Source organism: Gymnoscopelus microlampas (assembly GCF_963454915.1).
Source record: "Gymnoscopelus microlampas genome assembly, chromosome: 22".
In the NCBI taxonomy this organism is placed as follows: Eukaryota; Metazoa; Chordata; class Actinopteri; order Myctophiformes; family Myctophidae; genus Gymnoscopelus; species Gymnoscopelus microlampas.
The window spans coordinates 13,257,404-13,283,283 of record NC_139959.1 but is presented as its reverse complement, the minus strand read 5'-3'; the positions used below and the strand labels follow the sequence as shown (position 1 = coordinate 13,283,283).

The window sequence follows — 25,880 nt, the reverse complement described above, 5'->3', positions numbered from 1 at the left end:
GTACAAATGGAACCAAATGGACCCGTAACACCTTCAGGGGCCATTTGGGAACCAAAATGGAGTGTTTCCAGTGAGCCAACATGCTCAATATCAACACCCTGACCAGAATGGAACAGAGCCTTCATTAGTATCATTGGTAACACATGTGAAGGAAGTAAGAAGAGGCCCAATTTCTTTCCAATATGGCTGCTATGGATAGAGCCTATTCACCAAAAAAACAAGAGGGGACAAGATAAATGAGTTGATGATCTATTGGTTTTATGTGGGAGAAGGAACGGTAGTTTTTCATGTTGTGTGGCCATGTGTTCCTGTAGGCTCCTCAGAGAGATCCTCCCTGGAGATCCCCACCCTCACCTGTACCTGCGTGGTGGCTACAATCTTCTGGCTGCTGCTCACTCTCTTCATACACAAACTGAAGCAGGTGAGGAGAAGTTGCTACCACACATGCTTTACAATGAATCCACAGGATGTTATAGTGCACGCTTCACTGTTAACCACTTCAGCCCTATGACTTTGTGATGCGACGGTATCATGCAGCGTAAATAGCCGATCTACAAGCTCACAACATGTCGCATCACGAGGAATGACACGTTGTGATCTGCTAGTTTTGATTTTTTGTTTTGAAAATCTTTAGCTTTTTTGGGGGGGGAATTGAAAAAGAAATTGAAATGAAAATGTTTGAAACATTTCACCTTGTTGAAAACGTCATTTTGAAAGTGAGTAAGTAGTAACAAAATTGAGTACTGGGTGTTGACTGCTTTATTAGGGCTCTATAAGTAGAAACTTTATTGTGTAGCCTTTGGTGTGGTTTGAATGGAATAAAGTATGAACTTTCTTATTTTGGATAAATGGACACCGTGCTGGTGTCACAGGAAAACATTTTGTTATTCTATTCTTAATGTGCTGTGTAAAGTTTATGAATCTTGGGCATGTGAAACCCACTGCAACCATTGTGTAATTCCCAATATTGTATATATTGAATATTTGTCAATGCGGGACTCAACCGGTTGTTAGTCGCTTCCTGATCATGAAGATACATCAACAGTTTTGCCTCTTGCTTGTCTTTGCTCCATTAAGCCTGTCGAATGTGAGCCTTTCGAGCAACCTCGTGTAGCTACTGTCAGGGGCGTAGCACCACATTCTGGGCCCTGGGGGAAAAGATTCACTGTGGGCCCCCCTAAGATTTTTTTTCTTTAAAAAAGAAAAACATTTTTTTTTTTTTTTTTTTTTGGGGCCCTAGTAACTCAGTCCCTGGCTACTGTCTGTATTAACTTTGTTTTGTCTCGTTTTTGTGTTATCTGACGAAGATCTTGCCGGACAAAATGTAACCGTTTAAGTTTTGGTAGCCAACGAATAACATTGTTTTTAATGGCAAGTGTTGAGGTGCCTAAAATATTGTAAACTCTCTAAACACTTCACATTTTATCCAGTTATTATAAAACATTTCTCCTACCTGTTTCTCTCTCCCCCTCTAAGCCCAACCACTCCAGCTCCAAGCCAGGGTACCTGTCAATCATCCTGGACACGGGGGAGGGCCCAGCGGAGGAGCAGTGTGATAGGCTGCAGTACGACCCCAGCCAATGGGAGTTCCCCAGGGAGGGGCTCAAGCTAGGTATACTTCATGGTGAACAGCCAACCAATGCCGAGTTCAGCTGAAACGGATGTTATTCCACTGTTACCGCTGGTGGTCCAGTTCTGGGATTCAGAGCTTGATGACTGTGCAAACTGAGAGGATGAGGAGGAATAAGGGAAAGAGATGCAGATCTGAACAATGTGGGGGGGGGGGGGGGGATTTATTTAAGATCTCCAAACAGATGAGGGGACTTTCTCATAGGTCTTATCATATATTATTGGGAGTGCCTCTCATTTCGTTAATCAGAGTTTGTGTCTGCGTGACTCGTCTGTGGTGAGCTAATCAACCCTGCCTGGGGTGTGTAAACTATGTTTACTGTTGCTAATCAGCTCTCACTGTCCTGGGTGGGATCTGACTGGATGCACTCTCCACTGAAACCTGTTGACAGCTGAAAATCACTTATGATTGCGTCGATAAGCTGTGTGATGTCCTTCCTAATCATCTCATGTCTATGATTGACTGCAGTTAATGAAGCTGCTTAAACCAAACAAGCACACCTCTTTCTCTAAATATTTTAATTGCAATCCTACCCCCTCCTGCTCTCTCTCTCTCTCGCTCTTTCTTTCTTTCTTTCTTTCTCTCTCTCTCTCTCTCTCTCTCTCTCTCTCTCTCTCTCTTTCTGTCTCACTCTGTCTTTCTGTCTCACTCTGTCTTTCTCGCTTACTCTGTCCAACATGTAGCAGTTTATTCTCATTTATTCTCTCTCCCTTTCACTACAGAGAAGCCTTTAGGTCGTGGCGCCTTTGGGAAGGTCATGCAGGCGTCAGCCTTTGGCATAGACAACTCCACCAGCTGCACGACTGTGGCTGTTAAGATGCTCAAAGGTACAACATTGACAGGCCCTTACGTATATGCACCGCTAGACCTTAAATTAGAGTAGGAGAGGAGAGGAGAGGAGATAATTGTTTGCTACATTGAATTATCTTTCATTTACATAATGTCAGAAACATTAATCAATCTTAGAATTTGTATGAGAGCATTGTGTGCTTCAGTGGTTGTGTTTTGTATTGTGTCCACCAGAGGGCGCCACAACCAGTGAGCACAAGGCTCTGATGACTGAACTGAAGATCCTCAATCACATCGGACACCATGTGAATGTTGTCAACCTGCTAGGAGCCTGCACCAAGCCGGGAGGTATGTGTGCGTGCGTGCGTGCACGCGTGCGTGTGCTCACTACATGTGTGCAGGAACTGGGTTTTAATGAAAAAGAAAGATCGGACCCTAAAAATCTCCCTAAAATAATAAAATAACACTGATATCCTTACTTTTAAATCACGAACACACCTACAGACCTTGTTTGTAAAGGATTTTAATGCATTTTTTTTATCAGCTCTGTAGATCTCTGGTTCTCAAACGTTTTCATGTCAAGGACCCCCAAATGAACAGCCTATGTATTTGGCCCCCAAACCCCATCTGAAAATATTTTGTCCCAGGGACCCCAGGCCTATACTGTTTTATTTGTGGCGGAAAAATCGCCTACTATTGCTGCAGCTTGACACTTCCTGCCCAACCCTCAATGTGTTACAATAGCTTTCTCAGAATGTTTGCAACCACAGACACTTTAAAAGTGAGGTTAAAATACCAGTGGCATGTCTAGACTTCTTTTCCCGGCCGTTGGCTCACGTGGGGTACTGACTAGGGTACTGAAGGGTGGCATGATGTACGAGAATTAATAATAACAAGAAATGACTAAAGTCATAATATAGCCGCTAGCGGCAGGCTTTTTTTGCCCCAATCTGCAGCACAAAATGTAAAAGTGGTCTGTAAAATGAAATCTCAGCCATTCCAATGCAACCAAAATAACTCCACAGAGAGGTTCATCGGTTGGGTACCAATATAAAGGATGTGTGTGTGTGTGTGTGTGTGTGTGTGTGTGTGTGTGTGTGTGTGTGTGTGTGTGTGTGTGTGTGTGTGTGTGTGTGTGTGTGTGTGTGTGTGTGTGTGTGTGTGTGTGTGTGTGTGTGTGTGTGGCAATGTACTTGTGTTAAAGTACTATACCAATACAATAGTATTGGTATGAAAATGGACGTAAAGTTCCAAAAGTGAAAGTACTAAAATGTTTGAAAATAGCAGATCTACAAGTAGGTATTATACTTGTAGGTGTAAATTTTATAATGTAATGTACAATATTTGCCTCTGAGATGTAGTTGAGTAGAAGTAAATTAAATTTGTATCAACAACAAAAATAGTTAGCCTAGCCTACTTATGCTTAGGCCATGAAAGTTAAGTGCAACCCTAATCCTAAGTGAAACCGCCTTTCAGGGTGCAAATGGCGCAGCCTCGCTTCTCCATCTAAACGTGCAATACAGGGGAATCCGCAAAAGTGTGATGTTATGTTTCACGTAGGCTGACTAGGCTCTCTTGCATGAGTGAAATAAGCAGTCAGTTCTATGAAAACAAGGCCAAAAGAAGCGACTAGGCTACATGAGCAGTAGCACAGACTAGTACATTGGCTATTTGAAAATAGCATATGTACATGCTCGCAAAGTGTTGTATGCACGACGCTTTTTGAGCTTGTAGATCGGCTATTTTCAAAAAGATCTTGAAAAGAAAAAGTTAAATAATATTTGGAATATATATATACATATACATATATATATATATCTATCTATATATATATATATATACATACATACATACATACATACATACATACATACGAGCAGTAGCACAGACTAGTACATTGGCTATTTGAAAATAGCATATGTACATGCTCGCAAAGTGTTGCATTCTAGATGCTTTTTGAGCTTGTAGATCGGCTATTTTCAAAAAGATCTTGAAAAGAAAAAGTTAAATAATATGTGGAATATATATTTATATGTATGTATATATATATATATATGTATATGTATATATATATATATATATATATATATATATATATATATATATATATATATATATATATATTTATTCTGTCAGTCATTGTACGTATATTATAGGGATGCACGATATTGTTTTTTTGAAACCGATACCGATATCGATAACTTCCTGCTTCTCAAGACCGATACCGATAACCGATAATACAAATATATATACATATATTAAAAAATAAAAAAAAATGTTTTCAAATGTATATGAATCTGTAGTATTAACACACCTTATGGTAAGAAATACTAGTAGTGGGCAAAGGTGGATTTAACGTAGCTTTCAACAATAGAATACATCATAGAACCTTTTAATCATTATTATTATTTTATTTTGTATTATTTATGAAAGTAGAATTTCTTTACTATTGATTGTGTAGCAATAAAAGACTCAAAACACTGGCTTACAGTTGAATTATTGGCAACTAAAGAAATAGGAATTCAAGAAATAATGAAGACAAATACTGACAATGCCTATGATGAACATTGGCTTGCAGTTATTGCACATAGCCAAAATGCAATAATAATATGCTTGTCATTGAGAAAGGAAAATAAAGTTGTATTTTTGAGGAGAAGTAACCTTAGAAGTCACTTTAAGTTTAGCATGAGGGAGAGGGTCTACCCTCTTCAGGGAATTACTTGATAGCTCTAGGCCAGGGGTCTTCAACAGGGGGTCCGGGACCCCTAGGGGGTCCTCAGAGCTACTATAGGGGTCCGCCAAATCTTTGTGTTATATGATTTCTTTTTTTTTTACATTAACTTGAACCCTAGAATTCCTTTTCTGAGGGCAACATTAGCCGAAAATAGCAGATCTACAAGCTTGTAGATCGGCTATTTTTGGCAAAGAGGTATAGGTGTAGAGGGGAAAAATAGCAGACTAAGTAAAAAAAAAACTTTAATCTGAAGCACAATTTTATACAATATAGAGTAGGGGGTCCCTGCTTCATCTCTCTCAGCTAGGGGGTCCTTGGCCTGAAAACGTTGAAGACCCCTGCTCTAGGCTAGAGAAAACATTCAGTTGGCTATTAAACATACACAAGACAAGACACAGACGACAGACAACCGGTTACTTACAGCTGCCATTAATTAGTGCTTTTGATTGCCTGTGTGGTCAAATCAGGGTCAAATGCACAGCCTCAACGAGCCATCGTTAACCTGCTAATGTTACACAGCTGATTGGCAACATGCTTTTATCGAATCCACCACATCACTCTGATCTCCAAGCAAGTTGGAGAACACTCTAAAATGTTACTTTGGCTGGTCAATTTAAGCTGACAACAGCAACACGGGTTAGTAGTAGACCTGTATGTATGATGATCAGTTATTATTCCAGACAGTGGTCTATCCAAGACGTTTTAACACGTTTGAGACCAGTTCAGCTCTCCTCTCTCTCTGGAAAGACTGGTGACGCGAGGTTACTCTCTCTCTAGTCTCTGTGTGTAGCGTTGCTGTGTGTGTGAGGAGGGGAGGGGCTGTGGCTGTGCTGCTGCTGCCTGCTGCGAGAGTCTCACTCACAACGGTGTCTAACCGAGTTAGACTTCTCCAGTACAACGGTGTCTAACCGAGAGTTATGAGAGTTATACTTCTCCACTCAACGGTGTCTAACCGAGAGAGTCCATGCAGATCACAGCTGACAAATATTATATATTATCGGAGCTATTATTTTGAGCCAGGGAACCCCGTTCCCTGCGGGGACGGGCGATGTGAAGTCGGCGAAAAATAAATGTTCTAAGTAACTAAGTACATTTACTCAAGTACTGTATAAGCGTGCATCCGTTGTTTGGCCACTATTAGACCTTTGCAGTCAGAGGTAAGGGGGCGCCTCCCCTGCGCCGCGGTGCTGCAAGGGGAGGCGGGTGCTTCAAAGGACGGCCGTCCATTGGCTTTAAAGTAGTGTCTCCCCATTGGCTGTATAGTAGTGAAGGACAGCCAGGACAGCCAATAGACAAATAGGTGTCGCGAAAACATGTCGTGTCGGGGATGATGATGTCTGAGGCTGTTTGTAGAGCCGCGCTTCCAGCTAGCGGCTAATAATAATAACTTGGATTTATATAGCGCCTTTCAGAAACCCAAGGACGCTTTACAGTACACACAATAAACACATTAATTGCCAAAAGCTTGAGTAAATAAGTGTCTCTTCAGTGCGGACTTGAAGGAGTCCAGTGTTTGCATCTGGCGGATCTCCATTGGGAGAGAGTTCCAGAGGTTAGGGGCTGCCACGCTGAAAGCTCTATCGCCAACTTCGCCAAGGGTCCGCTTGTTGCTACGAGGGGTGGTGAGAAGCTCCAAGTCGGAAGACCTCAGGTCCCGCTCTGGGATGTAATCGTCCAGGAGGTCCGAGAGGTACCCTGGGGCTAGGGCATGGCGGGCTTTATAGGTGAGGAGGAGTAGTTTGTAATTGATGCGAAACTTGACCGGAAGCCAGTGGAGGTGTTTGAGGGTGGGGGTGATGTGCTGCCAGCGTTTGGTGCGGGTGAGCACTCTGGCAGCTGAGTTTTGCACATACTGCAATCTGTCCAGGGTTTTATTGGGGAGCCCGAACAGGACACCATTACAGTAATCCAGGCGGGAATTGAATTCCTGCACACGCACCAACTAGCTAGCACAACCCATTTTCAACACTTTCATATCTAGGCTTCATTATACTGCTATTGTCACCCAAAGAACAGTGATTTATTTAATTGCTTGCAACCATCATACACAGAAGGTTAAAAAGAAAATCGAGGATAAAAAACACAGTAAAGTCATAGACACTTGTTGTCAATGTTCAGTTTGGGACCTTTTTAACCATTGTTTTAGTTGTTTCTTAAAGGAGTGGGTGTACAGACACTCCTGCCAATGTAGTCCAACAAATACATAAAAACTAAACTAAACTTGCCATAATTCTCCCCTGTGTGTGTGTGTGTGTGTGTGTGTGTGTGTGTGTGTGTGTGTGTGTAGGACCACTGATGGTCATAGTGGAGTACTGTCAACATGGAAATCTCTCCACCTATTTGAAGAGCAAGAGAGAAGTGTTTATGCACGACAGGGTGAGCTAGTTTAACTGTTGCCACATGCCAATTTGTGCAGAGTGAACACTGATACTGATAGTGTTATGATGAGAATTTTTCATACGCGCACGCACGCACGCACGCACGCACGCACGCACGCACGCACGCACGCACGCACGCACTCACACACACACACAAGGGTATTCACCTAAACTCATGCACACACACACACGCATGCACTCGCGCACGCGCGCGCACACACGCACGCGCACGCGCATACACACACACACACACACACACACACACGCACACACACGCACGCACGCACATACACACACACACACACACACACACACACACACACACACACACACACACACACACACAAGGATAGTCACACACATGTGTACGGCACGCTCACACCGAAAGACAAACACAGGCAGAAATGCGCGCACACACAAACACATGCAAACAAGCACGCACACACACAGAAATAGCCACACAAACTCATGTGTATACTCACACTTAGTGTTCGTGCACAAACTCACGTACACACAATCACACACACAAACACACTCAGGAATAATCACACACATACAAACTCATGTGTACGCTCTCACACACAAACAGGCATGGTCATACACATACAAACTTGAACATGAACACACCACACACACACACACACACACACACACACACACACACACACACACACACACACACACACACACACACACACACACACACACACACACACACACACACACTTTCTTAACTACTAATCCAGAACTTGCGTGTGGAGTATTTGTATCAACTGTAGAGACATTACCACATATCACACATCTAGTTTCTTCTCTGCCTGAAGTTGATAGTACAGTCACCCCTCACCGCAAACATACAAACATTAAATAGTGCATACTCACAGCTTCACTTCTGCGATCTGTTTGAGGTACCAAGATGTTATCTGCCCGGAATCAAGAGGCCCATTTCCTATTTTTCTCATGTTTCTCAGAAATTATACTGTAGTCTCAGCAGGTCAGCGTGGGTAGTTTGTGACCTTGGGTTCAACTGCAACTGAGCAAGACCTCAGTTGCACTCATCTCCATGCACAGTGGTCGCTCCCACCTGTTATCTGAACTGTCAGTCTCTTATGTAGGCTGTTCATTAACCACTCAAACCCTATACAGTATACTGTGTTAACCGGGTTCCCCCAGAGCTCTATACTAGTCCCCTCCTTTTTCCCTCTACACCAAATCTCTTCAACGAAAATAGTAGATCTACCCATTGTAACTTCATTTTAACCATGTTAAATTAATCGAAAACACACGTCCTTGGTTCTGGTGACTGATATTGTCTTTCTAATACATGAGGGGGCCGAGTTTTTTCAATTACATTTTTCATTTATTTTGAATATTTTTTTGGGGAAATGAAAATAAATAATTTATAATAATAAAATAAAATAGATGAAAAAAGTAATTGAAAAAACACGGCCCCTCGCGTATTAGAAGGACAATATCAGTCACCAAAACCAAGGACATGTGTTTTCAATGAATCTAATATGGTTAAAATGGAGTTTGAGGTTACAATGGATTTACATTGGAAGGGGGCGTGTCTGATAAAATGAATATCAAATGTCTAAAGCAACTTGAAAACTGTCTGGGGTGCTCACAAAAGCCTGAGTAGACGACAAAATGACCCCAAGCATGTTTGAAAGTGAAACATCCCTTTAAAGTGTATTATTATTGTTTCAGGTGGTTGGAGGGGAGGATCAAGGGAAGTGCAGGGTGAGCAACGTGTCCAACAGCCACAGTAGCATCAGCTCAGGGTTCGAGGATGAGAGTGACAAGAAAGACCCTGACCAAGGTGAGGTATAACATGAACACAAATGTGCCTAATTTTAGATATCCACACTGCTCAATAGTGTTACTGTATAATCTCCCTCTTAATAGCCAAGAAGACAGATGCATTATTTTTGTAAATGCACACTTAGACTGGAAGTTTAGGAAATGTAACATCAGATAACTTTGCGTTGCCACACCTGTTTATTTGCTTCAGTAATGACTATATGACTTGTGAGTATGTAAAAAAAAAAATCAATAAACAGAACGTTTAAAAGAAACATTTTTAAATGTATTTGCGTTGCCACTTGTGTCTTCAGGCGCCCCCGGTTCTCCCTTGTTTTTGGGGGACCTCATCTCATTCAGCTTCCAGGTGGCGCGGGGAATGGAATTCCTGGCCTCTCGCAAGGTATGGTGCACCACTGCTGCATACTGTGTGTGTGTGTGTGTGTGTGTGTGTGTGTGTGTGTGTGTGTGTGTGTGTGTGTGTGTGTGTGTGTGTGTGTGTGTGTGTGTGTGTGTGTGTGTGTGTGTGTGTGTGTGTTATTACCTTTGGATATTGTCCAGCAAAAGAGGCAACGAAGGAGTATATTGAAAAGTGGAAATGGTTAAGTCTGTCTGTGGATTTATCTTTTATTATAAATATTTAACCAAAGAAAAGTATCAATAGCGTCAATACTGATGCTTGTAGATCTGCTATTTTTCGACAAATGACACCGTAGTATGACTAAGTATGAATCAATCTTCAGTGTACGAGTGTTCAGAAATCTGATGAATCTCATTTCAAACCACTTAGGAATGTGATTCAGATCTGATTCATATAAATCAGGGGGAAAATGCCAGAAAAAAACAAATGTCAAAATAGCTTATCTACAAGCTCACAGCACGTCTAAATGTTACATTATGTGAGTTTGTAGATACGCTATTTTGACCATATTAGATCTACTATGGTCCTTATATTAATCTCTCTGTGTACTTACCCGTATATCAGTGTATTCACCGTGACCTGGCTGCCAGGAATATTCTGCTGTCTGAGAACAAAGTAGTGAAGATCTGTGACTTCGGCCTGGCCCGTGACCTCTACAAAGACCCTGACTATGTCCGCAAGGGAGATGTGAGTTCACACTTGCATACATGCACATACAAACTCAACACGCATGTGTGTATGCAACACTGATTATTTGAACTATAGTATATAACGTAGTGTTTCTCAACGTGGGTGGTGCAGCGAGTACAGAGAAGTTCGGGGGGCACTGGAAGCGCTGAGGTGCTCTTGGGGGGGGGGCATGTTCAATATATTCAAGTGCACATTTTCTTCATTTCATCCTATAGGTTTTTTTTTCATGAACTCAAATGATGCGTGGTTTCTGAATTGTGATTAGATTTGTAAGTGTTGAATGGGGTTTGTACAGGTGGAAGCATGTCTGCATTCTGCAAAGGCTACTAAAGCCTAATTCCTACTCCGTTGTATGACGGTGAAAAGAACACAACAACTTGGTATTTTCGGCAAGGGACATCATCACTGTAATCAGTTGTTGTTTAGCCGCTCTGGTCTATGGTAACATGGTGAAGCACCATGAGAAGCACCATAGATGACAGGGATGCGCCAAAAATGACAAGGAAGCACCATAGAAGACAGGGAAGCACCATAGAAGACAGGGAAGCACCATAGAAGACAGGGAAGCACCATAGAAGACAGGGAAGCACCATAGGAAGCATCATAGAAGACTGCAGGGAAGTACCATAGAAGACTGCAGGGAAGCACCATAGGAAGCACCATAGATGACAGGGAAGCACCATAGGAAGCACCATAGGAAGCATCATAGAAGACAGGGAAGCACCATAGATGACAGGGAAGAACCATAGGAAGCACCATAGATGACAGGGAAGCACCATAGGAAGCACCATAGAAGACAGGGAAGCACCATAGAGTACCGCAGTCCTGATGTCACTCCAGCTAATCCTAGGTCACGGAAGTAAAATCCCATAGGGAAATCCTAGATTAATAGTAGGCTAAAGTGTGAACCATTTTTTTTAAATAAACACCTTTGAAGAGAAGACTGAAGTCTCTCACTGCATTCTTAGTTACAGTGGTCACACATTTCCATCCAGCTGAAGTTAAAGTGAACAATCTGTCCTACATTACAAAGAGTATGTCAGACGATGTGAAACTCACAGAACACAGTGGTGCAGTGGTTAAATATGTGCTTCTTAAAGGAGAGGTTGAGTTCAAAACCTTACGTTTGCACTGGCTCTAATCTTTCTCTGAAGAGCATGCCAGAATGAGAACACGGACACATGAAAAATGAAAGCTTTTGGATGTTTGTTGAGATTTGTTTCAAATGTAAAGTGCAATATACATAAATTGTATTGTTATTATTATTATTTATGTATTTTTTGGGCGGCCAGTGACGTGGATACGAGGAAGTGGTCAGATCGTCTTGTAGGCTACAACAACAGACCAATCATCACCATCCAAAATCTTGTTGTAACCTGTATCGTACATGCCGCTGTGGTGTACTTTTCACATCTAAATCCCATGAGGTGTTGACTTGTGACTGATAGTTTCCATACCTCTGTAGCACAAAGTATGCGTCAGAGTTTTGTAAACAGGAAATTTGTGGTTCACTGTTTAAACTCTCTATTTAAATTCTAATCGGTTAACTTCTCACTTAAAGCTTGAATGCCAGCATGGCTCAAGCGATAAGTTAGGGGTTTATACACCAAAGGTTGTAGATTCAAAACTCAGTAGGGACACAACAATAAACTAAAACATCCATCAAATCTTTTTTTTTATATATTTTATTTTCAATTTTTCACAAAAGTACACATACAACCCCCAAATCCCTCCCCCCTCCCCACATACAAACCCACATACATAGAGGACAGCACACATAAAACATAATCAAAAATAAAGGTACAAAAAAGAAAAGAAAAGGAACAACAAGAAGAGACAAATCTGCTGTACATTAAGTAGCTTCGAGAAATAATACTGTAGCTCTAGACCGAGATAGCTGTAGATAACCTATAACATCTCTGATACAGGTAAAGACAACGTTTCCATATAGTCTAAATAAGGTTGCCAAATCTTAAGATAAGTAATCTTCTAAAGAGGAACACAGCTGTTTTCTGAGAACCATCTCGCAATGAGGAGGGGGGAGTGAGACTTCCATGTTATTGCAATACATTTCCTAGCAACTCAGAGTGCCACCTCTATAAATTTAATTTTGTCTTAGATCATCTTAGATTTGCACTGATAGCAGTGAAGTTGCCTAAGAGGCAAACTTCAGGGTCTAACGGCAAGGGAGCCTCTGTAATTTTTGCCAGTGTATCACAGATATCATACCAGAATGTTTTAACTTTTATGCATTGCCATGTACAATGCAAAAAGGAGCCTTCTTCTGTACCACACCTAAAACATAAATCTGATCTGATCTCAGATTTATATCTATGCAACTTTTGAGGTGTATAATAAAGTTGGTGGAGAAAATTAGAATGAGTCAGTCTATATCTAGAATTAATAGTAGCAGAGAGGCTATCACGAGACAAATCAGACCACAAACCTTCATTAATAGTAATATTTAAATCGGACTCCCATCTCTCTCTAGATGTGTGTATGCCCACTCTCGGGCATTGACTCAGCAATAAAAAGTACATATTGGATATGTATCTGTATGAACATTTGCCATTATGTAACCAATCCGTTCCCCGGCCCCAGAACAACCATCAAATCTAAACTAAAACTAAAACGCTGGCTCAATCAGTGTATATAAAAAAGGAAACATCCTCACTCACATAATATGTTTAGATGCTTCTTTTAATGCATATTGCAGCAGTCAAACAAATGAACACATTTCCACTGTCTTCATCATAGAGAATAGCCAGTAAATAGGCACAGACCTGCTTGCAACATCATGGTTATAAACCTTGCACATAACCTCTATTATAATATCACGATTTTTGCTCTCCTCAATTATTTTGTATTTTGAATGCTTCAGCTGATGTTGCACTACTGTTTTATACTCTTACTATTTACATCATTATTTTACTAACATGTAGCTGCACTACATTTTTTATTTATTCCTACATCAGTGGTTCTCAAACTTTTTAATTTCAAGGACCCCCATAACTCTGAAAGTGTTCAACATTTGGTTCCATTTGTACACTCTCAGAGTTACATACCTGTAAGGGTCCATTTGGAACCCCCTCAAGGAACCCAGATAGTCCCTGGACCACACTTTGAGAGCAACTGTCCTAGATTGTTTTTAAATGACACATTGATATCGGATAGGTACTCTGTATCGACCAATACACAAGTTATGAGTATCGGTATCGGGCATCTAAAAACATTTTTTTTTAGATTACTTTTTGGGGGTTATGCCTTTTATGGATAGGCTGACATGAAATGGGGAGAGAGACGGGGAGTGACATGAGCCTAGGTGCCTGGACCGCTATGCCTCTATGCCAGTGGTCCAGGCTGGACATCTCAAATTTTAACCATGTTCAAACTTCTTGCACTTTGTTGACCCTCGACCTGTGCTGTGATTGTCTGAGCAGGCCAGACTCCCTCTGAAGTGGATGTCTCCAGAGTCTATCTTTGACAAGGTGTTCACCACCCAGAGTGATGTGTGGTCCTATGGAGTTCTGCTGTGGGAGATTTTCTCTCTAGGTACGCTGTTTCACTGGTAACATGTACATGTACACAGTGGTGGAAGAATTACTCCAATTTATGTACATAAGTAAAGTTACGATACCACAATGTAGAAATACTCTGTTACAAGTAAAAGTCCTCTATTCAAAAAGGTTTACTTGAGTAAAAGTACAAAGGTATTGGTGTCAAAATATACTTTAAGTACCGAAGTAAAGGTTCTCGTCATGAATGGTCCATTTCACTATTTCTTTTTTTCATAAATTCGAAAATAGCCGAAGTAAAGTTAGAAACTAATCTCGGGTTCCCAGATTGACTAGAAACTAAAGTTTTCAAATAATTGTGGGGTAAAAATGGAGTAGATGTGTAATGGAGTAGCAGTATAAAGTATTGACAATTTGACATACTCAAGTAAAGTAAAAGTACAATTGTACTTAAATACAGTGATTGTACTGTTCAGCACTGCATGTGCAACACATGTACAGTATGAGAAAGTCTTGAGTTGTAATGAGGACTTAATATGCGTTTAAGGGGATTGTCTGTGCGCAGAAGTGAATGTGTGTAAGTCTGTGATGTCATGTGTATCTGTCCATCAGGAGCCTCTCCATACCCTGGTCTTCATATAGACGAGGAATTCTGCCATAGACTGAAGGATGGTACAAGGATGCGAGCTCCAGAGCACAGCACACCCGAGATGTGGGTTTCTTTATAGTTTTCATGACATGAAATGACCATTTGGCCATTATAATATGACGTCAAAAACTCACACTATAATGGCATCGTCCATTGATAACAGTGTATCCTTGCACACAGTTATAGCACCATGTTGACTTGTTGGGAGGCCAACCCTTCACACCGACCCACCTTCACTGAATTGGTAGAAACACTGGGAGACCTGCTACAGGCGAGGGTTCAACAGGTCAGACGAGGGCACGCACACACACACACACACACACACACACACACACACACACACACACACACACACACACACACACACACACACACGCACACCAAATTGTATGTACTAATAATGCCGTGATATTAGAAACGCTGATGATTTCTCACTTGTTTCTGCCCTTGAACAGGATGGGAAGGACTATATTCCTCTGGGGTCTTTCATGTCTGGAGACAGACAAAGCAGTGGGCCACATACAGTCACCAATCTGGGGTAAGGACGACAAGTGATATTACGAGAGAGAGAGAGAGAGAGAGAGAGAGGAAGAAAGGAAGGACAGATAACCTAAATTTTAACTAGCGATGATTAATATAATTCATTTTAAGTATTTCACTCTGAGAGATTCACAGTGATGGCAATAGTAAAGTAAGTAAGCTCACAGTAAATAAATGCCTACATTTTCAGCATTAAAGTAATACTTCACCCTGTGCACGTGGAGTGCAACATGAGTCGAGTTCACACTCATTCATGTGTGAGACTGTTTATCCCGGATGTTTTTTCAATAGTAAAGTTTAACACCTAACACCTGGACTCATGGGTCAACTCAACTGAGCAAGATCTGAAAGTGAGGAAGGCACTTGCCTGGAGGGCCCTGAACGGCATGGCCAGTGTATGGATCTCCAACCTCCGCAGACAAATCAAACTCAGCTTCTTCTATGCAATGGTATAGAGTCTGTTCTCCTACGTATATGGCAGCAAATGCTGGACCCTGAAGCCAACCCTGCAGAAGTCGATGGGTGCTACACCAGAATGTTGCATGCAGTACTTAACATCAGCAAGAGTGTACATGTTACCATCATGAATCTGTATGAGGGAACACCAAGGGTGAGCGAGAAAATAGCAGCCAGGAGAATGAGACTAGCAGCCAAAGACATCAGGAAGTGCCACCCAGCAAATTGGTGCCGTGGGAACCAACACACGGGCACCGATCATGAGGACGTCCCACATTAACATACGTGGACGACGTACTCAAGAAAGATGCAGGAGGGTAAAGTACCATCGGGCTGGCGAGATGCATGGAGAACCTGGATGACTGGAGGCGACGATGGAGGGCTCGTCTGAGGACGACCAAGAGAGATAAAAGGCTGTGTTCTGGTTTTGGATGTAACAAGGACACGGACTGGATACACAACATTTGGATTATACTGTGAGAGTCGGCTGGAAAATGCAGTGCAAATGTCATTGCTAGTTTACAACCGATGCGGTTGTCTTGAACCTTCTTCAAGCACTTGATACAAGCTTTTATTTATCATTATTCTTATGAATAAGAATACAACTAATAAGCAAATCATCACCCTGCTCTTCTATCGATACATGTTCTAGATCACTGTTTCCCAAACAGTGGGACCCATATGTGTATGTTGTGGACCAATTTGTATGGGTCACGATGTAAATACACCTTTATTTTTTGTTTTTTTATTTTCAGAAAATTCACCCAAAATTCACAATTTTTCATAAGTTTAGAACAAATTCAAACGTTTTTTTCAAAAGAATTCCATGAAAAGAAATGTAAAAAGAAATCCATAAATTAGAGGGGGAAAATACTTTTAAACTAGCAAAAATAGCCGATCTACAAGCTCACAACACGTTGCATCGCAACGTGTTGTGAGCTATTTCACTATTTTGGATCCCGGAGGTCTGCTAGGACCACTACTGGTTGACAAGAGGTATTGCATGAAACTCAAATGGAAACAACTCACCTTCCAAGATGTGCTGGGTTACTGCTCAACAGTAAAAATGTTGGTGCTTGCTTGGGTGTCCAGGGATTGGATCCTGAGTAGGACATTAAAGTTATGGGTTGGAAAGCAGGGCATTTCAGGGCAACTAATACAGCAGGAGGAAGATGGGGGAATGAGATAAATGAGTTGGAGGAGGGAAAAAGTAATAAATGAAAACAAAAACCAATCAATGTAGTCAGGAAGAGGAAGAAAACGTTCGGCAGAACTTGTCTAATCAATGTTTTTAATCTTGACCCGATTCTTCCAGTTACATGAGGGGTGTGACCACACTCCAGACGTTCGAGGAACTACCTTGCAAGGAGCCAGCCAGTCCGGATGTAAGGAAGCGCATACAGTACACGTGTGCTTTCACATGCACATTAACACACACACACACGCTCACACACACATGCAGAGACACGCTCTGATGCTCTCTAATGTGTGTATGTTGTTTCAGGATGAGCAGTGGGACAGTGGCATGGTCCTACCGTCCGAGGAACTGCAGCCCCTGACATGGAGCAGTAGCCCGACCAGCTGGAAACTCAACAGGTGGTAATCCTTGACCTCTTGACCCCTTACTTAACTGATAATCCCGTTTTATCATGAGCAATTCAATGACTTTATTCCTGTGTGTGTGTGTGTGTGTGTGTGTGTGTGTGTGTGTGTGTGTGTGTGTGTGTGTGTGTGTGTGTGTGTGTGTGTGTGTGTGTGTGTGTGTGTGTGTGTGTGTGTGTGTGTGTGTGTGTGTGTGTGTAGGTTCTTCACATTCAGTAAGTGCAGGGAGAAACGGACGCCTTGCCCGTGCGATGACATCGCAGGTCTCCCTGACGACGAGCAGTCGGTCCTGCCAAGCGATTGGGAGTCCGAGGAGGGAGGATCTCCGCCTCCTAACTATAACTCTGTCTTTCTCTACCCTGCCCTCTAGCATCAACCCTTGATAAGTTCCCCCCACTGTGAGACAGAGTCTTACCAACTTATCAGTTGAATATATTGATCTCCAAACATTTTGAGTCAAAGTCAATTTCTGTTTTTGCTGTAAACATCACCCTCTGCTCTCAGTGGTTCCTGACCTGACCTTAAGGTCTCCTAGTGCAGTGGTTCTCAAATTGGAGTCCTGGGACCCTCAGTGGTTCCTTTAGGGGGTTCCAAATCGACCCTTACAGGTCTGTAACTCTCAGTTACGGGGGTCCTTGAAATTCAAAAGTTTGAGAACCACTGTGGCACTGACTTTCTATTCTTCTTAACCCAGGAGTACTGGGAATTCTAGTTGTCCACTCAAGGACAATTTCACACTGTGGATTCAATTACTACAGTACCTGGTAGGATTGATTCAGAATTTCCGATAGAAGACCAACAGGACTATTGGACCTCCAGGTCTTGGTTTGGAACCAATGCTCTACCTCATAATATCTGCAACTTATCATTCCATCCTTCTGTAACATTCCTTCACAAAAAGTTAACCACTTAGTCTTGACTTAGACCCTCTATACTTTGTCAAACGGACCTGAGTTGGCACTGTGCACGGTGCGCTCTTTGTACACCAAATCTCTAGTAGCCGATCTACAAGCTCAGAATGTGAAGCCTTGTGAGCTTGTAGATCGGCTATATAAGAGATTTGGTGTTTGGTTTTCAGAATAGGGATGAAAGGGCTCAAGTGGTTAATTTATGGATTGATTTTGTGGATCCTCCCTAAACCCAAAAATTATGTCTTTTGTTACACATCTTGACCAAACCCATAATTCCACACAGCTTTACACCCTTCATGCCTTTACCTTAAAGGTTTCATGACGTTCAGTTTTACCACACATTAAAAGTCTTTGTCATGGTCCTTCAAACGCGTGTAAAAAGTTTTAACGAATAATTCCACTTCCACATTGATCCATGGCAGGTGTTTTTCTCTCACATTCCTAAAGCCTTTTCAACTGCAATGAAAAAATAAATCTTTGCCTGCGGGTGTCGCTGGTGAGGGATTTTGCCTGTCAATCATCGCCTCTGCTCCGCCCCCCCCCCCCCCAAAGGAAAGGATAGGGGAGGGGAGGGGCGAGGAGGAGAGCGGGCGGGATTAATCGACTGTGACCTCACTGTCGAAGGGCCAAGCTCAGATTACTTTTCAGCCTAATTATTCAGAAAACCCCAGACCACAGAGAATCCACTGAATGTTCAAAGTTCAGATTTTTTGGGTGTAATTGAGGTCATAAAACCCCCCAAAAAACATAAAAAAAAATTAAAAAAAAGTGAAAATGAATGCCATAGAACTTTTAAGACACTCACAAGCTGAATCCCTTCACAGAGCAGCTATTTAGTATATACTATTTATCACAAGCATATACATAGAATGTATCTACTGACCAAGTATTATCACATGCATAATTTGGTACCTAGTGCACTGAGATCGGTATAGGAACACTCACTGCTGTTTGAAATGATGGTTAATTTCATACATTTATATGCTGGAAGAAAATTATTCATGGTTTATGTATCCGTTTATCCGTATATTTATTGTAATTATATAAGCTACATCCCATGGATATATGTAACTATAACTTCTTTATTGTTTGCCTATATTGTCTGTATGCATATGTGACCTAATTCTAAGATATGCAATGATACAATGTTTTGAAAAGATTCATGATATACTGTTGGTTAGAACCTCTAGAACCTATACACAAATCTATAAGTTGTAAAATGCTGTCATGATTCAAGTATGTTTTTGTTCAAACCCCACTAGGCTAACAGCCAAGCTTACTTAATCCAGTGCCTTGTTCTTCAAGTTTTTCCACAGTTAATTCAACCCATGTGTTTGTATATGGACTCATTTTAATGACCCTGCATTCAAATAAAATGAAATAAATACAATAAGATATAATCAATGTAATTATATTACTGAAATAGAGTGTGACCATGAATCATAATTCTTTCACAATGACTCATGTTATAACACTATAGTTCATATTGTTGTTAGATGTTTGATGATATATTACAGATTTTTTTTATATTACAAAAAATGTCTGATAGACATAAAATAAATATACACGCACATATTGTAACCGCCGAGAAATGCAGCGTTCTGAACCTGAGTCAAACCTTTGCACCACGGATCACTAGTCCGGCCAACAACCCTCTGCGCCAAAGAAACAAGGTCCCTCAATGGAGTAAGTTGTGGCATCATATCCCGCAAGTTTCCCTACTCTTATTCAATTCTTATGCGAAAATCAAAGATCACAGGGGGTGGGGGCTCTTGACCACACGCTGGGGATAGATGTCATTTCCAGTATTCTGGTGGATTTGGGGAGTTTGACACTTTTATCAGGCTTTACCTACATAGGATCCATGAAAAAGTTAACATTTGCCATTTCGTCATTCATTGTCAGTAATCCATCCTATGTCTTTACCCACTATTTTCAACAGATATGTCTTTACCCACTGGGCACTCACAATACACCGCCCATACGCTGTGCATACGCCGTCCATGCGACGTCCGAGTCAGACCTCAGTCAGCAGCTGTTTTGCCAAAAATACGTTGAAACCACTTCTGACTCGGACGTCGTATGGACGGCGTATGCACGGCGTTTGGGCGTTCTTGTATTCTGTGCCCAGTGGGTAGAGACGTCTGTTGAAAAGACACGTCTTTGTGCAACTTGAATTATGGATTTTTGATTGCATTTTAAGTTTTAGATGGCTTTTCCCAACCCCGTACGTACCCCACCCGAACGTTTCATCTACATAAACGTTCGGATTTCATATAGTTTGAAAGTTTTTGACCCCCGATCGTCTATTTAAATAAGGGTTTAAGGCTCTATGAGGCAGTTTATAATAAAGCAAACGATTTTATGCTCAAATAACCTGGTGAGTTGGTGAATACAGTGGATTCGTTATGGCATTGTATAATTGTGTACTGGGCTGTCTGCAGCTTGTGCTTAAAGCTAACAACAGTCCATGTTAGACAGATGTAATGATTCATAAATATACTCACTGATCATCATGCTCCTTAGAGTGTTTAGCTTAGTTTAAGGGTCTGATTTGTTGAAAATAGCTGATCAACAAGCTTGTAGATCAGCTATTTTCAAATATGTATAATTTATAATAATTTCATAATGTATAATCATTTCAAATATGTGTTTATCTGTAGTTGGCGGTCGTTATCTGTAGCTAGCTGCACGGTTTAACTGCTTTAGTAAATCTCCTCCTTGGACCATGTCATTCACTCATCTCTCCATCGCAGCTCATTTCTCTCAGGAGAACCTGTTCCCCTGTCGTCAGCCTCCAGCACAGAGGTAAGCCCAGGCAAGGATAACTTTTATTACTGTGTGTAAAAGTGACAGATCATGCTCATTGTCTGATGTGACTTTACTGTTGAAATGTAAGTCAGTGTGAATGCAAATGTGCACTTCATTATCATCATCAATGTATGATTATTTGTCTAATTGTTTGTTTTTAATGTCACATTTTCTTCAATGAAGCACTGCCAACTGCATCACATGGCCTGTTAATTGGAGGAGTTGATGCAAAAAGGAGTTTAGCTTGTTAGTATAGTATAAGACCGGGGCCCCTAGGGGGTCCTCAGAGTTACTACAGGGGGTCCGCCAAATCTTTGTGTGATATGATTTTTTACCTTAACCACTTGAACCCTAGCATCCCTTTTCTGAGGTGAACTTTAGCCAAAAATAGCAGATCTACAAACTCACATTGTGAACTTGTAGATCAGCTATTTTGGGCTAAAGATGGGTGTAGAGGGAAAAAAGAGCAGACCAAGTAAACAATAAAGTTTAATCTGAAACACAATTTTATACAATATGTAGAGGGGGTCCCTGCTTCATCTCTGTCTCAGCTAAGGGGTCCTTGGCCTGAAAAGGTTGAAGACCCCTGGTATAAGAAATCAACTGTGTAAGAAATCAAAAATGAAGTCATACAATACTTTTGCTTAAACAAAATGCCATACAGTCCTGTTGTTAAAAAAAAGAAAGCTATTCAATGCCATAATACTTTGTTCTGGTCAGCCTAAATTGTTTACAGCACAGCTATCTATTTTTATATTTAATTCTTGTGACAATCCTGGGGGTTGTCAGGGTAACTGGTGTGGTTGTCATGGTTACTAACCATGTGTCATGTGTTTCAGAATGATTGGAGGGCGGAGTGTGTCATCAGTGGAGATCTGGCCCACCTGGATTGTCCTCTATAAAGTAGGTGGCTGGACTTCACTCTTGTCCTCTCTCTCTCACCATGAAGCTCACTGGAAGCACTCCAGCCTTTTGGATTTTGGTTGTTAAAGGACAAGACCACTTTGGTAGAGGTTTTGGTTGTATAGTTAGTTACCTTGCCATGATGTAACTCCAAAAGTGAACAAGAAATCTAAAATAATTGCGCCATTGAATAGAAATTGATCATTCAAAATATGCCTACATTGTACGGTAAAACAGCTCTCAAAGTCACGCTTTTAGCACATAAACAAACACAAAGCGATTCAGTCAATATAGAACATCACCAAACCCAGTACGTTTTTTTTTTAAATAAAAATGTCAACTTCCTGCTGATTTTACTATTTGAAGATCCGAATCCTGGTCTGCGGATCCAGTCCGGGTTTTCTTTTTAATAAAAAAAGCCTTATTTCAAAAACAAACGGTACTGGGTTTGGTGATTTATATTGTCTGAATCAACTTTATTTGCGTTAGTTTGTGCTAAAAGTGACTTTGAGAGCCGTTTCAGCATTCAATGAGCATATTTTGAATTATCAATGGAGCAATTATTTTAGATTTCTTGCCCACCTTTGGAAAGGTAACTACACAACCCAAACGTCTACCAAAGTGGTCTTGACCTTTAAGCACTGTTAACCACCCCAGTATCCGTATTGTGGGGATAGCTATAGTAGAAAATAGCCGATTGACAAGCTCACTATGACACGTTGTGAGCTTGTCGATAGGCTATTTTCAGCCAAAGCTTTCCCCACAATAACACAAAACAGAAAATACACTAGTATTGAGCCCTGAGGGACACCGGTTACCCATATGGGGTTAAGTTAGTTTTAATAAAATCATTTAAACCTTATTTGTTTCCTCATTTTGTTTCAAACTTAGCCGTTTAGTTGGTTTTTGCAATAAATACATTACATTTAAGTGGTTGGATTCAATTTACGTAATTTGGTATCCCTGAGTCACTAGAATACCTCAAAACGAAGTATGGAGCTCGGCCTATAATTGATCATTGATTTGATTGATATGCAGCATGCCATGAGTGCAAAGTGGTATTTTCTCAAACTTAATTCAGCTAATCAAAGAGGATCTGTGGTCATAATACAGCTCTGTTTGAGGAACTATAGTTGAACACTTTACAGACATATTATCTAATGTCCAATCCAAAGTAAGAACAGTGTAGCCTACATGATTTAACACCAAAACTGCTATAGTTTTGATCATCTGAAACTAAGGAATTTATAAATGACAAAAATGGTATGAATTTTTATGACATTACAAAACATCTCTCTGTTTGCTTTCAATGAAGGTGTAAATCTGGGTTCAGACTCAGTCAGAGTAAAGGTTTTCTAACAGATGGTTTTAAACAACCTAAATCTCAGTTGTGTCATAATGAACCCTTTCCCTGATCATCAGAGGGTGTATCTAGTAGATTCAGTCATTCTGTCAGGGGTAGAGGTGTTTGCTGTCACCTCTTGCTTTAACTTTAAATATAACCTCAAAATCCTAATTAATGTGAAAGGCCTGGTGGTGCAAGAGAAAAGCATAGGCTTCACAAGTGGATGGTTGTGGGTTTGAATCTTGGTCAGGGAAGATCTCAATTTTCGGTCTTTTTAAGGCGAGAAGCATGGATGAAGCCCGCCTCCCTCCTCACGCCCTGTTTTAGCTCCGGTAGGAGAGGGAGGAGCATGGAGGGAGCCCACCTCCAGGGGGAGGAGCTTAAGAAATGTACATATTATGCAAAGTGTTTTCTATTTATTGTTTTGCGATTGTATGAGCCGTTTTTTCACATTAATTTGATTGATGTTTTTTTTTTTTTATTGTATAGTGTTTTTTTCATTGTTTATTGTTTTTTTTTTCTATCACCAGTTTGTATTGAGCACAGTTTCACTTTAATTGTTTTACCCTTTGAGTTTTTGTTTAGTTGTTATTTGAGTTGTTTTGAGTGAGCTTTGAACCAGGAACCCTGGGTTTATGAACCACGTATTTATCTTTTAAGCCACGCTGGCATGGAAAGTACAATTGGGAACGTCATACTTAACCCACCATATTGAATTTAGATGGACAGGGAAAATGTTCTACAGGAGGTTTGAGCCCTAAACCTGAGCTTTGAACCAGGAACCCTGGATTTATGAACCACGTATTTATCCTTTAAGCCACGCTGGCATACATGTTACAATTGGGAACGTCATACTTAACCCACCTTTTAGAAGTTAGATGGACAGTGAAAATGTTCTACAGGAGGTTTGAACCCTAAACCTGAGCTTTGAGCCAGGAACCCTGGGTTCATGAACCACGTATTTATCCTTTAAGCCACGCTGGCATACAAGTTCCAATTGGGAACGTCATACTTAACCCACCTTTTAGAAGTTAGATGGACAGTGAAAATGTTCTTCAGGAGCTTTGTACTCCAAACTTTCTGCTTTCAGACCCTGTACTTATCTATTGAGCCACACAGGTATGGACAATTCAAATGAGAACCTCTTAGAATTTAGATGGACAGTGAAAATGTGCTCCAGGAGTTTCGAACTCCAGACCTTCGGTTTTCAAACCCCAGAGCTTTCTCTTAAGCCGTGGTGACATGAAAGATGCAACTGAGAACGTAATACTTAGCCCACCTTTTCAGGATTTAGACGTACAAGGAAGATGTTCTGTGGGAGCTTTGAATCCTAAATCTTACGTTTAAAAACTCTGGAATAATCTCTTGAGCTACGCTGGCATGGAAAATGCATTGGAGGACGTAATACTTAACCCACCTTTTAGAATTTGGATGGACAGCTAAAATGTTCTTTAGGAGCTTTGAACCTTAAAATCTTTGGTTCATAAACAGTGACACATCTCTTGAGCCACAGAGACATGAAACATTCAGATGGGAAGGAAATACTTATGCTTTTAGAATTTAGATGCACAGTATATTTCTACATTGTGGTATTGATATTTTAACTTCACCACTTAGACCCTCTATTCTTAGTAAAGTTGAAACTTTACTTGGACCGCTTGCCTTTTTCCCATCTACACCAAATCTCTTCACTAAAAATAGTTAATCTACAAGCTCACAACACGTCGACACGTTGTGAGCTTGTAACTCTGTTATTTTTTACGAATGTTTGCCCCCAGAATAGCGATGCTGGGGTTTACTTCTTCCACCACTGCTGAAGAGCATGCACGACAGTAGACAACTAAGAAACTGTGGTGGGAAAAGTACTCACATTTTTACTTAAGTAAAAGTATCACTACCCTAAAGTAAAAGTCAAAAAAAAAAAAAAAAAAGTCCCATTTCAAGTTTTCAAAATGTATCAAAATCTTTTGAAAATAGCAGATCTACAAGCTCACAATGCGTCGTGATTTGTGAGCTTGTAGATCTATTTAAAATGGTCAAACATAGCCTTGAACAATTCTTTAGTGTCTTTTTTTTTAGACTTCATATTTATTTTAAGCATTTTATTATTAGGTGTTTTTTTCCCCCCCTTTAGTACCTTTTCCCCATTGTTTATTAATTTGACAGCTGTTAATGTGTTTTTTCATGGTTTGATTTCATGGTATTTTTAGATTGAGGCATTTGAACCAGCTTTTTTTAATCACACCAGTTAGATTTCACAGTTGTTTTAGTTGTTTGTTGAGTTTGAGCTTTGAACCTGGAACCTTCGGTTTATAAACCCCTGACATTATGTCTTGTGCCACGCTGGCACTGAAAATGCAAGTGAGAACGAAATACTTAACCTAGTAAAATTTAGATGGAGAATGAAAGTGTGCCTAAAAATATTACTTTATTTTAAAATATAAAATCAAAATAGATTGTATTAGCATTATCTCTAGATGTATTATTTTTGGCAGATTTTGTCAAATTGAGCGGGACATAATGCAGAGAAAACATGTTTTCTAGAAATCGTCATTATGTAAAAAAAAAAAAAAAAATCATTTCACTGCAACAGAGGATTATGTTTAATTCCACGTTTCATTGTTCCACAGTTTTCCTGTATATTATAATATTCTTATGAAAAATACTTCAATTGACACAACCAGGTTACATCACTTGACAATG

At 40.7% G+C, this 25,880-nt stretch overlaps 1 protein-coding gene across 2 annotated transcripts in view; it reads left to right on the top strand.

The window, feature by feature from the left end:
* Positions 1-19,366, top strand: part of flt1 (fms related receptor tyrosine kinase 1) — a 75,670-nt gene extending 56,304 nt beyond the window's left edge. Inside the window, exons 16-31 of one of the 2 annotated variants that reach the window (XR_014600158.1) lie at positions 315-421; positions 1,477-1,612; positions 2,353-2,457; positions 2,654-2,767; positions 7,441-7,529; positions 9,242-9,353; positions 9,649-9,737; positions 10,320-10,442; positions 13,886-13,997; positions 14,573-14,672; positions 14,790-14,895; positions 15,065-15,147; positions 16,921-16,990; positions 17,110-17,201; positions 17,409-18,441; positions 18,927-19,366. Coding sequence is in view for 1 of the 2 variants with exons in the window: in XM_084049114.1 (XP_083905240.1) it covers positions 315-421; positions 1,477-1,612; positions 2,353-2,457; positions 2,654-2,767; positions 7,441-7,529; positions 9,242-9,353; positions 9,649-9,737; positions 10,320-10,442; positions 13,886-13,997; positions 14,573-14,672; positions 14,790-14,895; positions 15,065-15,147; positions 16,921-16,990; positions 17,110-17,201; positions 17,409-17,577 (1,607 nt within the window). In the remaining variant the exon portion in view is untranslated. Of the gene's footprint in view, positions 1-314; positions 422-1,476; positions 1,613-2,352; positions 2,458-2,653; positions 2,768-7,440; positions 7,530-9,241; positions 9,354-9,648; positions 9,738-10,319; positions 10,443-13,885; positions 13,998-14,572; positions 14,673-14,789; positions 14,896-15,064; positions 15,148-16,920; positions 16,991-17,109; positions 17,202-17,408 lie in introns of both variants that reach the window. The other variant, XM_084049114.1, reaches the window with a different exon arrangement.
* The last annotated feature ends 6,514 nt before the right edge of the window (positions 19,367-25,880 follow it).